At 37.0% G+C, this 15,577-nt stretch overlaps 1 protein-coding gene and 1 long non-coding RNA gene across 2 annotated transcripts; one reads left to right on the top strand and one right to left on the bottom strand.

Annotated features, from left to right (window-relative positions):
• The first annotated feature begins 2,765 nt into the window (after window positions 1–2,765).
• Window positions 2,766–5,691, top strand: LOC112166414. Its single transcript, XR_002923241.2, has 6 exons — window positions 2,766–4,185; window positions 4,340–4,458; window positions 4,650–4,728; window positions 4,840–4,999; window positions 5,081–5,204; window positions 5,463–5,691. It is a non-coding gene; the product is annotated as an uncharacterized LOC112166414 (long non-coding RNA).
• A 6,006-nt stretch (window positions 5,692–11,697) lies between these two features.
• Window positions 11,698–14,768, bottom strand: LOC112202262 (wall-associated receptor kinase 2). Its single transcript, XM_024343206.2, has 3 exons — window positions 13,800–14,768; window positions 13,519–13,686; window positions 11,698–13,118 (listed from the first exon to the last, which is right to left on the bottom strand). The coding sequence occupies exons 1-3, from the start codon at window positions 14,710–14,712 to the stop codon at window positions 11,896–11,898; spliced, it is 2,304 nt and encodes a 767-aa protein (XP_024198974.1). The 5' UTR covers window positions 14,713–14,768; the 3' UTR covers window positions 11,698–11,895.
• Window positions 14,769–15,577: the final 809 nt, after the last annotated feature.

Here is a 15,577-nt window from a genome sequence, read left to right as displayed (position 1 = left end):
ACAGTAGGAAAAAATTGGGTAAAAGGTGGCCTATTACTCACTGTTGGGTTCTTTATGTTCTCGACCTGGTCTATCCTTCAAGTGCTTGCAACCTGCCCATTTCTACTCAAGTATACATATGCAGAAAATACCATGAGGACGACGTCATCATGTGCATTATGCTGTTCTCAATAAAGACTAATGTATTTATACTGAAGCAACAAACAGTTGACATCTACACGTAAACAACACCATCAAAAATGATCCCAACACCCAGGAAAATTAAAAACCTTCACTCTAGACATCCAACTCTCCACACTGTTCCATTTAGTTCCAAGCAATAAAGCATTAAATTCTTCAATGCCCAATTCAAGCTTCAAAATTTCACTCTACTCTGTTCTATCAGCCACAAAACACACCCAATATCCAAATAACACACAACAACAGCAAAACACATCACATCAAATCGTGAAAACAAAAAATAAGAACACCCATAAAGCTAAAAGAATCGAACCTGAAGAATTAACTCCAAATTGGTAGGGATCCTGAGTAACAGAACAGGCAGCCTCCTGGATAATATTCCCACTCTCAAACCACTCCATATCCTCCTACACTCTTCTAATAACAATATCCAACCAGGAACACAAAAACAGAGAAGAACCCAGTAGCTAAAATTCTCAATGCTTATCAAGGGTTGAATCCCAGAAAGAAAAATTTAAATATAATAAGCAAAAACCCTTCAAGATGAAATCGTAGACCACCCTCAACTTTAACTCCCTAAGAGGACAATACTGACAATGTTAGTTGAATCTCAAACATAAAATCCAACATACAATCACACTTGACATGGAGAACACAATTCACCTCCAAGGCACCCTATGCATTTCAAAATGTACCGACCCAATCCCAAAACATAATCAGACACTATTGAATCGCTATTCGCCCGGGTTCCTTATTCTTTTCAAATTAAAATCAACCAGAGCTGGTCATAGAGATAGAAAACAATTGTGGGTAGTGTGATTTCTAGCAAAGACCAACATGCAGACTCATCAGCAGCCAATTTTATACAGTCCAGTTAAAATATGATTAGAGTAGAGTGAATATACCTTTTTCAATTTTTTTCTAAACTGAAAATGTAACAGACATAGTTATAGAGGTGGAAAACAATCATGGGCACTGTGATCGCTAGCAAAGATCAACATGCAGATTCATCAAGTACCCAATCTGATATAGTCGAATAAAAATATAGGCCGGGTAGAGTGAATATACCTTTTGAACAGCTGAAAATTTCAAAATTCAGAAGCTTTTCGTCGAAACAGAAGCTTCATTGTAGCGATGTTGACGGAGAAAAAACCAAATGAGCTCGATTACGCGTGCATTGGTCTAGTTTGTTTTGGATTCCTTCATGCAGAATCAAATCTAATGGCTTAATACAATCATTCAATTCCTCTCCCGTTTCCTCCAGAATCGCCTTCCTTCTCCTCGCCCAAATCAGTCACACACCCAGAAATCTGTCACAAAAAAGACCAAATCAGACACATACCCAACAATCCTTCACAGAAACCCAACAAATAAGTGCTAAATCGAACAGAATGACGACATGCAGAACCCATCGCATGTTGAGAACAGATGCGCAGACCTCAACCAGTTCAATAGCTTTTATACCCAAGTCAAACAGAACACCGTAATTAGGCCAACAAAGGAAGGGTAAAATCGTCATTTCCAGTACCAGCTCGGCTTGAGCCAGTAAGCCGATGAACAGTTAACTGAGAATTAGAAGATTATAAATATTTGACTCAAAACTAAGGAAAATACTTCAGTACATTAATGTATCGATACATCAAGTAGACTAGGTTCAATACAGATGTAGACTAACTCAGTACAAGGGTAGACTAACTCCATGCATGTCTACCCATGTACTGAGCTAGTCTACTTGATGTATCGGTACATTAATGTACTGTAGACAATTCCAAAAAAAATAATAAGAAATTAATGTACTGTGGACAATCCCACTAAGGAAAATACTTCAGTCTAATTGATTTATATTACACTTAGCAAGATGAAAATTAAGTTTAGGGCATTCTACCAGACTCAGAATTTCCAACCTCGAATTCTATGTTATGTCGAGTATTTTTTTACGTTTAAAATATTGTTCATTGTGAAGTAAAACCTCATCAGGGAAGGCCACAAGTAGTTCTGCACCTGTTTCCTATTTTTTATCGATGTGGGTGAGGATCACCATTAAACCTCTTCAAGTTGAGTTGGTTTGGGTGGGAGAACAAATAATTTAAAATTTTTAGGAACATGGACACAGCTGGAACTGTCTCAATTTCATAATCACTCTCCAATCTGCTAATTAAATAAAGAAAGAATGATTTTGAAATGACCAATGTTTGCAGGATGAGCTATGTAATGGCAGTGACATTGAGAAGCGCACAGCTACTAGCATGAGCAGAAAGCAATTCTATGGAGAAGGATGGCTTGATGGTGAATGCTACTGGGTTAAATACTTTAAATACAGGTAGTTTTCTTTCTAGCTTGGTTTGTTATGTTCCTGTTATGTAGACCAGTTATATATTGTTCAATAGTTCAAATTTAATCCAGCCTTACCTGTTGTTCAATAACAGTTGTTATCTTTGAATTTCTTATTATTATTTTTTTTTATAGAATCTGTATTCAGTATTTACAATATGACTTGCATTGGGTGAGGTTTTTCGAGTAGACCAACCTAATGCATTGACACTACTGGGATCTGAAAGATCATTCAAATCTCTCAAAGGTAAGGCTCTTACACAGTCATTTAATTCATGACTTTAAAAAATTAATGCTGATGTTGTGAAAATAAGTAAAAGAAAGAAGTACTACATATAAAAAAGACTACATACTCTGATTAAGGAATTGAATATGTGGAGCAAACAAATGCATCTGTCTAAATTGTAAGCAACGGAATTACAAGAAACACTTTCGAGTGTGCATAAAATCTTCACAGTGCTCTTAAGATTTCGATGCATCACAGGGATATTACATGTTTATTAAGCTATAGTTGACACTGTGAAACTCAAATCATTTATGCCTTTGGTGTGACAAACACAATACAATTAAACTTACCTTCATTCTCACCTTTTTGTATTGTGTTTGTTGCACTGAATTTAGCGATCTAAATTAGAAATGAAACTCTTACTGCCCTTTGGGGTTCTGGTTTGATTTATTGTGAAAGCTACTGTAACCTGCACTGATTTTATTTGATCGAAAGCTACTGTAACCTGCCCTTTTTGAAGGGGAAAAAAAATCCTACTTTTTTCAAAATTCTGTTTGGTTCTGAACTGTACAATTCCAAACTTTTTAGAATCTCATTGCTTGGCAGGCTCTGTATTCTTGGTTTGAATTCAATTCATAGCTGGGTTTAATCACAAATAAAGTGGAAATCTAGTGTTAAGGAAAAATTGTCGTTGGAGTGGTGTATATACAAGGACCTAGCTTCTCAAACGATTTATGGGATAGCCAGATCAGCTAGAATCCACCACCATACATTAATTATGATGATTCTGTAAAAGTGGGGAATTAAGAATAACCTTCAAATTTTAGTTGCATAAACTGTGCACTCCCTGTTTCTTCAAATTCTGCATTTAGCATAAACTGGGCTCCACTTTTTCAGGTTTGTTCGCATTTGCTTCTTCAACAGACATGACGACTGCAACTCAACCCACCTGGGCTCCTGCAAAAGATGGTAATGAACAAGGTGGTACTTGGATTTTTGATTACTGGTTAATACCCATTGCTTACTGGTTACAAAGGGTTCACTTCAGTTATGAGTTTTCTTTATTCCATAAGGTGTCTTGATTGCTAATTGAGAATTTAATCCACTTTTATGCTTCAATAATTCGATCTTAATTTCAGTATCAAAAATCATTGATGTTGAACAGCATCACAAGAGCAATAATGACAGCTTTTTCGATATTGTGGTGCTCCTACGGATTAGGACCACATGCAGGGAGATGTGGTTTCTGCTTTTCAAAGTAAAAGAAACAGCTTTTTCGATATTGAGGTGCTCCTACAGATTAGGACCACATGCAGAGAGATGTGGTTTCTGCTTTTCAAAGTAAAAGAAACAATACATTGGTTATGTTGTGCATCAAAATTATGTATATGAACTGCAATACAGTAGGAATTGACACTGAATTATATCCAACGAAGCAGCTTGAGACGGTAATAGTTGCAAATTTGCTAATACACTCCCTTTTTGTTGTGTTAGTTGATGTATTCATTTGTTTCGTTCTAAACAAACAAAAAGCTACTTGAATTTTGTACCATTCCATAAGATTTTGATTTGATAATGTCTTTTTCGCACTATTTATTTCAGTTGCTATTGAAATCGATGCCTTGAACTGTGATTTTGTGGGGAGCAAGACGGAAGAGGGTCAGTTTGTTTGTGCTCAAAAGAAGGAACTTTTTTGTTGTTCAAGGGAATTAGGATTTTGGGTGAGTTGCTATTTGATAGTGAGCTTCTAGAGTTTGGAGACGTATGCTTTTCATTTAGCTGAAATGCTGAGTATTTAGAGATGTGTTGATTGTTCATGGCTTTCTCAAGTGTGCTTATTCAGCTTTGTTTATCTGTGTTCTGATTAATTTGGCAACTGTTCAGTTGAATGTATCGTTTGGTGGCTCTACAGGGTGACATGGTACAGAAGCTGATATATTAGATATACAAGAACCCTCATCCAAATATTGTTGTTTTAACAGTTGGAGCAGGTATTTCGTAGTTCTCTCATTAATCTCATCTTATCATATTCCATATACAAATACAAAGGGACAATTCTGAAATAAAAGTTAAAAGAGTCATTGATGATTTGAATTACTCAGGTGATATAACAATTGTAGGCTCAAAGCTGTCCAAACTGGAGATAGAAAATATGGTAACCCCATCAGTGACCAAGTCTTTGCATGACGTAGATTTGGTTCGATGGAGATGTCAACCAGAACAAAGAAGGCAGTTTTGGAAGTAGTTTGGGGAAAACAAAAGGTTCATCTTGACTGCAAAACATTGCCATCTAATGAGAATATATTGTCAAGCTTCTATACTGAAAGATAAAATTTATAACAGATGGACTTCAGGTCATTGATTCCCGCCACAAAAACTTTTGTGCACAGATGAGGAAAGACGATGACTAAAGTTGAAATCACCGGGTAGAAAGTTACAAGTTCATTTGGTTGCAAATGCATGTGAGGTAAATATCTTGTGTAGATATATTGTCTTTAGATTACTGTGAATTCTTATTACAAAACTATTAAACTTTGTATTAAACTTCCATAGATTAACAGGTTTATAGAAAGCCAAATTCATCAAATGGTAGAACAAAGATCAAGCAAGTAAAGATCAGCATTATCGTTTCTTGGTTAATCTCTTTAAGTAAAAATATGGAACTTTTTATTTGTAATTCAAATCAGTTGCTAACACATTACATTGTACAAATCTTAATCTGCAGTTGGGTTATGGAATGGAAGGTGGAAGACGGTCAAGATCAGATTGAAGGTACAAGTATATTTCTCAATTTGTATTAGATCTTTTGTAATGTCAAGAAACTGCCATGCTTTATTAATTGAATTGTATAAGATTAAAAGATCCTATCCTTTTCTTCATCTTCTAAACTTTTTCATTTCAAACAATTCTAATTGTTTTTAAGAGTGAGTGAATCAAATTATTATTTATCTGTATGAGCACATTACTCATCACACCTCACAATGTAAATACAACTAGAGTACATTACTACAAATAGATCGATTGATAATAAAACCTGCGGCAACGCGCGGACGCTTTTTCTAGTTACATACCACACTTCAAATCATGACATTACTAATATATGAAAGGTCGGTTTACTATTCACACCGATTGGCTGAAAATTTACAGAAATGATCAATATATTTGAACTTAAATATTAAACGGTTGAGATACCAAAATGAGATCGAAAAGTTGGTCTAATGCTCTATCCTTAGAAAAGACTAAAAAAAGAGATTCCTTAGTGAAAGGGCCTATATATACACACACCAAATATATGAAGATTAGAAACAATAATGTTGATTATATTTACAAGCAATTCAGATTTCGCATTACTTTAACGCATCACACAACTAGATACATCATTTGGCTTCTCATCTAATGTTAATCATCCATTTCTTCAAGAAAAAGAGTTTTTATTTTTATTTTTTATCCTACAATGTAATCTTTTCTATGAAACTTCACCAACCTTCTTCTCACTCTTCTTTAAAATACGTTTCTTTCAAACTTCTTCATCAATCTTCTTTTTGGTTATATTGAGATGATCGAATTCTTAAGGCAGCTAATTCTAATTCGGTTGTCTACCTTCACTACTTAAGCTAACCATAAGAGCACGTTCACCCGTTGGGTCACTCACTATTCACTACTTTTTAGTGTTTACTAGCAATGGTACCCGCGCTTTGCTGTGGGATTTGTTGTTGCTAACAATTTAAGAGACAGTTTGCTATCCCTAAAATTATTGAGTTTAAATTATTGCAGTTTTCAGAACATTCTACCAAGACATTCTATCACAACATCAAGTATTGCAGGAAGGAGGGAACCAAATGTACTTATATAGAAATGTACTTAAAAAAAGATCAAAACAGCTATGAAATTTTATTAAATGTAAACTAATTCTGATCATATTGGAAATTTTCTTTTTTAACACTCAGATTACCCATTGAACATGGAATACAAAGATGAGCTTCATCAAACATGTAAAAGAATAAGTATGTATTCTAAATATAATCTTTTGATCTAAGAATGATGCAAAAAAAAAGATTTTGTAATAAAAAAATTTGATCCAGATTTTATTATGTTTCTCAGGTTCTGCATGTGTATCATTCCCAACCTGAACTCCCACCAATATCACTCAAATTTGATCCAGATTGTAGTTCAATCCTTGCAGTGGAAGCTACTTGATCATTGAATTTCACAATGCACATTTAGCGAATTATCCTGAATCAAACATTAAACAATTGAGCCTACCATGTAAAATTATAGCAATAGCTAGAACATTGTCTTCTCCAATTTCTGCAGCTCTTAGATTTATTTCATTTCTGCCCTGGACCCATATAAAAAAAAAAGGAAAATGCTCATTTACCCAATTTTAGCTTAAAATTTGCCCACTTGCTTTACTAATTGTTTTTTAACCCCGTTTACCCAAAACACTCTAAGGGATTATTTCCCCTTTACCCAATTAATTCTTTTTTTCTTCTTTTTATTTATTTTTGGGACTTTTTTGCCCTCTCCCCCCTCACTGATTTCTCTCTCCTCCCCCCTTGCCGATCTCTCTCTCTCTAGACGACATCGGATTTCTCTCTCCCTCCCTCCATCCCTCCAGCAAGTCGCCCACGACGCCTGCTCTCGCCATCGCCGTGCCGAAACTCGTCGTCGTGCTCTCCGCTGCCAGGCTCGACGCCAAGCAGACGGTCCTCGTCGCTGAGAAGCTCGGCGAGGTCGGGTTTGACCTTCTGAAGGAATCGACGACGGACTGAAAACTGCTATCTGAGACTGAAAACTGTTATCTGCTATTGTGCAGTCATAACCATAAAAGTTGTAACATTAGTGCCCCCAGTAGACTTTGTATTGGGGGCCAATGATGACTGCTTTATTTATTGACGGACTGAAAACTGCTATTCTAAAGTAAATGTAGTGTTAAATTGCAGTAGTTGATAAATGAAAAAAATTGTGTGGTTTGTGTCAGTCTACTGGGGGGCAGTAGACAGAATATTGACCCTCATAATGTGTGTTTTTAGACATTATCTGTTGTTTTGAGTGTGAATAACTTCTATAATCTGTGAAACAAAAGAAGCGGTGTAATGTTTGATGGTCTATTGGGGGGCAGTAGACACATTAGTGCCACCCAATAATGTCTTTCTTAGGAGACAGTAATCATCTCTTGTTGATTATAAAATGATCATTTTGGTTTTGTTTGTGATAAAGTGCAATACATTGTGAATCCTTGAAACTGGTGCAAGTTTTAATGGTTTAGTGGGGGGCAGTAGACACATTACTGCCCCCAAATAATGTCTTCATACGAAGTCAGAACCCTTCACTTAACTATCATTGACAGATTATTGTACTTTAATAAACTCAAAACAACATAAGACTTATCAAAACTCTAATTTCAGTGATTAATTAACCACAGTTAAGAAATTAGTGGGGGGCAATAATCTGTCTATTACCCCCCAATAAACCACAGTTTTGACGTCGTCCGAGACCTGCAAGTGAAGCCCAGACCCGATTCCGGCGTGTAGCTTCGGAGCTTCCCGGACATCTGACGAACAAAACCGGCGATGCCCAGAGGGGTTGGGATCGTGGAATTAGATGGCGTCATCCTCTGGTGGTCCGACGGTGGGACAGAGCGGCGGCGGTGGACGCCGACATCGACGGTGGAGTGGTGGGCGTGGTGGCTCAGAGAGAGAGAGAGAGAGAGAAAGAGAGCCTAAGACGAGGTTAGAGAAAGAGAGAGAGAGAGAAATCGATGAGGGGGAGGAGAGAGAGATATGAGTGTAATTTGTTAATTAAAATGAGGGCAATACTGTCAAACACTGTTAAATTGGGTAAATGGGGTTAAAAAACTCTTGGTGGAGTAAGTGGGCAATTTTTGGCCAAAAATTGGGTAAGTGGTCACAGCCCAAAAAAAAAAATACCCAAAGTATATATGCACTAATCCCAGTAAAAACTCCATAGTGAAGGAAGTGGATAAGATTGTTCTAATCATCTTTAAAGGATGAGCACATGCATAATGGACTTTTGGCCGAGTAACAAATTAATTTGTAGAGCTAGAATGCACTAGCATACGCAAGTTTCTTACTCTATTGCTAAAAGATAATAATAGTGGAGATTTTAACAAACAGTGTGGAGGATTCCAGTTCAAATTCGTCTTCTGGAAGGAAACATACTTGATCAGACTACCTTCACCCGTGGATTTTTGGTGTCTGCAGTTTGACCTTTTTCCTCAATCAGCCCAACCAACTGCCCAGAACCTCCATCTGCGATCAATCAAATATAAATTGCTCAGAAGAACCAAGCTTTCAAATCAAATAGTAGCTTTCAGTAATTACAAATTTATTATGTGCCTAGATAATGGGCATACAGGTATGCATCTTATGATTTTTACCATAGCAATTTCCTTTCCTCCCCAGTCATTGAAACTAAATTCAATGAAGGCAGACGAACAAAATTTTATTTATCTACAGTAGCTTATGATAGACTAAGTTTAGAAAGTAACCTAAAGACTTTTAGATCATTAGTTAGGTCGGTTGTGAACGTTACATGGTTGTATACATCTGTAAGGGAGTCCAGCACCTTAATGGGGTAATGAAGAAAGCATGAGAGGTATTTTTCAAGTAGGTGATCAAAATGGATCACAAAGAACTCTAAGCACCCTAGAAATTCGAGCATCACAAATACACACATCTGAAAAACCAAATTCATCAATTCACAACAAACCATGGGGCATCAAGTAGGTGATCAAAATTCAAACTTGAAAATGCGATTCGGTAAATTCGAACAAAAAAATCAAATCAAATCAAACTCAAATACAAATCCAAATCAACCAAATATACGTATGAAAATCTGGAAGAAAAAAAATGGTGTCATTAGAGCTAACAAAGAATAATGATGTCGGCGGGCATCGTAGTTCAAAATAGATCTATGCCTTTTCTTGTCAAAGCGCTAATTAAGCAGTGAACTAATTAAACCACACATGAAGGTCAGAATTGACCTAATCGTGGTCTAGATCCACAATCTGATAAGAGAATACTAACATAACACACGATCATAACAATTCAGGCCACACATATCCTAACCTACATACTACTGCATATAGTATTGGCAACTAATACACTTGAAGATACATCATGTTCATAACGATGAGATCGAGTTGGTTAAAGTGACCATAAGTAAACTGAGAGCTAGATTTTGCTTTCAGTATTAACTGCATAAATTAATGTTGGGTCGGTGCAAACCCACAGCTTTGACATAATGTTCCAAAATTTAGACTTAAAAAACCCAACCATGGCTCATAAATAGGTATTATTCCCTCATCATTTAGACCAAAAAGAAAACCCTTCAAGAGCTTTTAATCACCTGCTTTTCTTATTTTCCTGTTCTCCTGCTGAATAAAACTACTAGTAGATCCATTCTAAAGCAAGAGATATGGTATAGCCTAGTTGCATTTGTTGACTCACTCCAAGAGAAACTGAATGTCTAGCTTTTCCTAGAATATCAAAATTCTTGACCAAAATTCAAAATCCAGTACTGGAAACAACGCAATTAGCACCATTTTGATACATAACCAATAGGCATAAGCATATAAAAATTGAACCTTGATTTCGTAAAGAGGAGCAGAAGGACAGCTGAATTTTAAACAAAACTCAATCAAATGAACTCCTCACCTGGTTGATCTAGCACGATTATCTTCAAAACCCAAGCACGATTGGTTTAGCTGCAGCAGATCAACAACCCAAACACAATTATCCTAAAACCAAAGATAAACTAAATTGTTAAAAATGGAGTTAGAAGCAGAAATGAAGTCAAGAAATAGGGTCTAGGGTCTTTGGTGAAAAGCAGAAAGAACTAACAGCCCAGAAATTAAAAGGCAAATCGGCTCAGAAAGAACTAACTTCGTGCACAGATGATGAGGTGAAAATCCCCTTTCCTGACTATCAGCTATCTCTGTCTATCTCTCTGTGGATCGTTTTTGATATCTCTCTGGATTGCTCTCTATCACACCCGATCTCTCCATCTCTCTCTGGATCGTTCCTCTCTGTCTGTAGATGTAGGTCAGTAGCAGTCTGGAAGTCGTGGAACTTCTGGAAAGGTCAGTGGAGGTAAAAAAAACGAAGGCATTGGCAGCGTCAAATTGTAAAGCAAAGGCAAGGGTAAAACCGCCTTTTCCACACCCAATGAACATGTGTGAATAGTAAACCGACGTTTCGTATATTACTAATTTCTACCATCTGAGTCACCGGCACAGTTTCTAAACTGACCTAGGTTAAATAGATATAAAGACATGTAGAGATTGGTACTATTGAATCTCTAAATGCAAATTGTCAAAGCAATTATTGGAAGAATTGCTTTCATTAAATTAGTTGAAGATGCCATGGTTTAGATTTTGTATGGAAAATGTTAAGGTCTTACTACTTGCATTCCTTGTGGCCTGTTCTCTTTCGAAACTATTTTCAACCAATTCTTCAGTTCAATGTCTGCTTTCATACTTCTCTTTTCTAAATTGTAAGATGGTCTGGGAAGACTTACTGTGTTTGGAGGCTTTCATAAACTTCAGTCAAGTCTTTGTCTCTTATCTTTAGACATTGAAAGAGATAGAATTTATAGCTAATCTAGTGACCACTGGCCAGCTTCAGACCTTCAGTCTTAATGCACTAAAGGACTAGGTCAACTTCAACTTTTCAAGGGGTTTAATGGGGTCTCCTTAAGTGCAAATGAGTAGCCCACCACGTTATGCTATCACCTAATCATGATAACATTAAAAGATTAATGGCATTATTTTTTATTTCATTCCAGTTTCAAATGTTTGTATAAACTTGTATTTGAATAGTGGTTGTCTGGATGTGCCAAAGAGTACTTCATTTAGTTTTGTTTTTGGGAATTATAAGGTCCCTAAATAAAGTGGTCCATTTCTTTTTTTTTTTCCTGGTAAACTAATTAAACTCCCTTTCAAGTTGCTATATGCCAAGTTCTTCTAGAGGACAATTACATACTACACTTCAAATCATGACATATATAAAGACTGGGCACACTGACGTATGCCAACCAACTTATTGCTAATCACTCTTAGAATACAACTAGTCTAATGCATTAATTAACATCAGATAAATCCAACGACGACTCGGTACTACTAAAACTCTGATCAATCATCGCCCATCATCGTAGGGCATTAACATTTGAATTTGCATGCTATCATACCCGGTATTTGTAACACTCGAACCACCGGCACCTCCACCTCCAATATCCATCACGTAAGCCGCTGAATTTGGTGACCCGAGCAAGTACTCAGTCTCCTCAAAGCCAGAATTGCCATTTTTCCATGGATGCTTTGCCATAATTCTCATCCCTTCTAACTCCATGGCAACGTCTTTCATCGTAGGCCTTTCCTCACTTTTTATCATCAAACATCTTTTTGCCAGAATCGCCACTTGCTCTACCGTCTCTATGTTCTCCTCATTCACTATATCAGCATCAAGAATTTGAATCAAGCATTCGTTTTCTATTGAAGAAACAAAGAAGCTTGCTAGGCATCTCTCCTTGTCAGGCCTGGCAAAAGAAAGTGCAACTCTACTTGTTAGTAGCTCCGCTAGGACAACTCCAAAACTATAGACGTCACTCTTTTCAGTTAGTTGGTTTGAATGAAAGTATTCAGGATCCAAGTATCCAAGCGTCCCTTGAACCAGTGTTGAAAGTTGAGTTTGATCTAGAGGAATGAAACGCGAAGCTCCAAAATCAGACACTTTGGCCGTGTAATTGTCATCCAATAATATATTCGTTGTTTTCACGTCTCTATGTATGATTGGAGTGGAAGTAGCTGAGTGTAAGTATGCTAATGCGCCTGCAGTTTCTGATGCTATCTTCAATCGTAGTTCCCATGAAAGCGAGGATCCTTTTCCCTTATTGAATACATGCTCGAAAAGAGTGCCATGAGTAATGTACTCATATACCAGTAAAGGCACTTCGGTCTCGAAACAACAACCTAATAGTTTTACTACATTTCTGTGGTTTATCTGAGAAAGAACGATAATCTCATTAACGAACTGATCACTTTGAGTTGGAGTGCCAATCTTTGGCTTCTTTATGGCAACAACATTCTTATCATGTACTATTCCTTTGTAAACCGTTGCATAGCCTCCTTCACCAAGGATTTCATCTGCATGGTAATTGTTTGTGGCTTTCTGAAGTTCCTCTGCAGTAAAGATTTCTACTGTCTCAATAGATCCTCCATGACTAGCGAGATGTTGCTGTAATGTTAAGCCGCCATTTTCTTCGAAGTACTTTTCTTTGAGTCTTACTAGTCTTCTTTTGTTCATTCCGCAATAAGTCCACCAAATTAAAACCACTAAAATGAAGAAGCCTATACTGAGACCTGTACATAGTTGAAATATCAGAAGTAAATTACTTTGAGTTACAATTTGTTAGACATTTATGTTCATCAATTTATAAAACAAATATGCAAACAAAGATGACGTATATTACAAAAAAGGTCAGCCTTTTATAATAATTGTCAAACAAAGATGACAAATATTACAAAAAAGTTCAGCCTTTTATAATAATAATTGTGAGATGACGTACTGAAACGGGATTAAGCAGATAACTTCAATCAATTCATTTTAATTCTTTAATTCAAGAAATTGGTTGGAGTAGTCAAATAAAGTTGAGTGCATATATAACTGTTCCAAAAAAAACTTTGCACTTGTGGGTTTTTAGATCATATATGGTTAGCTGCCTGGCGTAAGTAGATAAGTAATTAGGTAGCTTATACATACCCATCGAAATTTTCAGGGGAATGTTCTTTGACACGGGAGTGTTTTTTATGCAAATCTTTGAGTCCTGATTTTTGAAACCTTTGTTACATAAACAGCTGTAACCTCCAGGTGAATTTTGGCATATTCCATTGTTGCAGGGACTTGATGGAGCCATGCACTCGTCAATATCTGATCACAGTTAAAGCAGGTTATCCCAAATTTTGAACTTTAATTTCCAACTATAACGATAATTGACATGCATACGTACAAAAGACTGAAAGAGATAGTTACAGAAGACGCACCTTGGCAACCATCTGGAAGATATGGGTTCCCTTCGAAGCCTGGCAAGCACTGGCAATAATAACCAGTCGGTTCAGTCTGGTAATCGACGGTCCGATTGACACAGCTGCTATTTGCTTTGCAAGCATAACCAGAGCTGTTTTGAGCTAGTGCACACGACCCTTCATGAATAGCCCAGTTAATAATCACGGGAAGTTTTTTAGTGTTGTTGAGTTCTTCAAAACTTGTTTTAGGGTTGAATGTGAACCTGCCTTCTTCCACAATGAAGGCGTAGCTGCATGGATTGTTGTCCCACACCGCCGTGTGTTGAGAATAGCTATCCAATTTGACGGTGCCATTTTTGAGTCCGCTAGGGATGGCAGTTTGGCAACACCCAATGCCAGAGCACGAACCGTTAACTACACTGTCAAGATTGTTACATACAGTTATGCATCCGGTGATGTACCTATCTTCGTCATGAGGGTAATGGCGGTACCCTTTGAAAATTGCCCAATTGTCGCAGCCAACGGCAATAAACTTGTTTCTGGTCCCGGAGATGGTGAAGGGAGGTTGCAACCGGAGACTAGGGAAATTGTACATGTCTTTTGTTTGATTGCCCTGCTTATCATAACAATCATGGGATATGTTATTCATAACCTCCAACTCACCTTCAGCAAGCAATATGTTAGTAACCGTGAAACTACCATCGCCCCAGAGTGTTGTTGGGGGTTTGGCGGTTTCGTTACAAGTGAGGTTGAACCCATTCCGCAAGAAACAACCCTTCCCAATGCCGAAAGGATATGGGATTGTGAGATTACCACAGTGGTCGGGGCAGTTAGGTCGCGCTTGACGAGGTGGGGTTCGATCAGCTGCTGCTGCTGCTATGGCCACCGCTATGATCAGTTGCATAACTAGCATCCTCCCGTGCACAGCCATGAGACCGTTTATAGTAACAGGAATCAATAGTAGTACAACAATGTATTCTTGTAATGAGTTAATCAAGTATGATTAAGTGCTAGAAATCCCACTCCTTTTAAGGGGATTTGGATTTTGGAAGGAAGTCCCAGTCTTCCAATCCGCGTGGCAGCTCATAAGCTTTGATTGGTCAGACATGAGGATGCTTTAAATTACGCGGTATTATTTCCAACAAAAAAAAAAAAAAAAAATAAGAATAATAATAATCTAAAATAAAAAATAAAGACCACCCCAATCAAATTATTGTTTAACTCCAGATTTTTTTTTTTAAAGTTAAAAAGTTCATCAATTTGCAATCTAACAAACATTATAATAAATAACAAACTCATAGGAGCCGTTATACAGACAACACACTTGATTACACGCATTTCTATGCACGTAATTGCATCTTAAACACTAGAAATATGTTGATATTAAATACTAGAGTCTGTGGTCAAATAGATATAAAGACATGTATAGATTGGTACTACTGAATCTCTCAGCAATTATTGGAAGCATTGCTTTCATTAAATTAGTTGAAGATGCCATGGTTTATATTTTGTACGGAAAATGTTAAGGTCTTACTACTTCCACTCCGTGTGGCCTGTTCTCTTTCGAAACTATTTTCAACCAATTCTTCAGTTCAATGTCTGCTTTCATACTTCTCTTTTCTAAATTGTAAGATGGTTTGGGAAGACTTTCTGTGTTTGGAGGCTTTCATAAACTTCAGTCAAGTCTTTGTCTCTTATCTTTGGACATTGAAAGAGATAGAATTTATAGCTAATCTAGTGACCACTGGCCAGCTTCAGACCTTCAGTCGCAATGCACTAAAGGACTAGATCAACTT

The sequence above is a fragment of the Rosa chinensis genome, chromosome 5 (assembly GCF_002994745.2).
Source record: "Rosa chinensis cultivar Old Blush chromosome 5, RchiOBHm-V2, whole genome shotgun sequence".
NCBI classification, from domain to species: domain Eukaryota; kingdom Viridiplantae; phylum Streptophyta; class Magnoliopsida; order Rosales; family Rosaceae; genus Rosa; species Rosa chinensis.
This window is presented reverse-complemented; position numbering and strand designations above follow the sequence as displayed.

Excerpts from the sequence above, each read along its gene's own strand:
- LOC112202262 (XM_024343206.2), bottom strand. The coding sequence starts at position 14,712 with ATGGCTGTGCACGGGAGGATGCTAGTTATGCAACTGATCATAGCGGTG. Across the intron at positions 13,687-13,799 it reads TCTTCCAGATGGTTGCCAAG|ATATTGACGAGTGCATGGCT; the intron begins GTGCGTCTTCTG and ends AACTGTGATCAG. Across the intron at positions 13,119-13,518 it reads TCCCCTGAAAATTTCGATGG|GTCTCAGTATAGGCTTCTTC; the intron begins GTATGTATAAGC and ends AACTATGTACAG.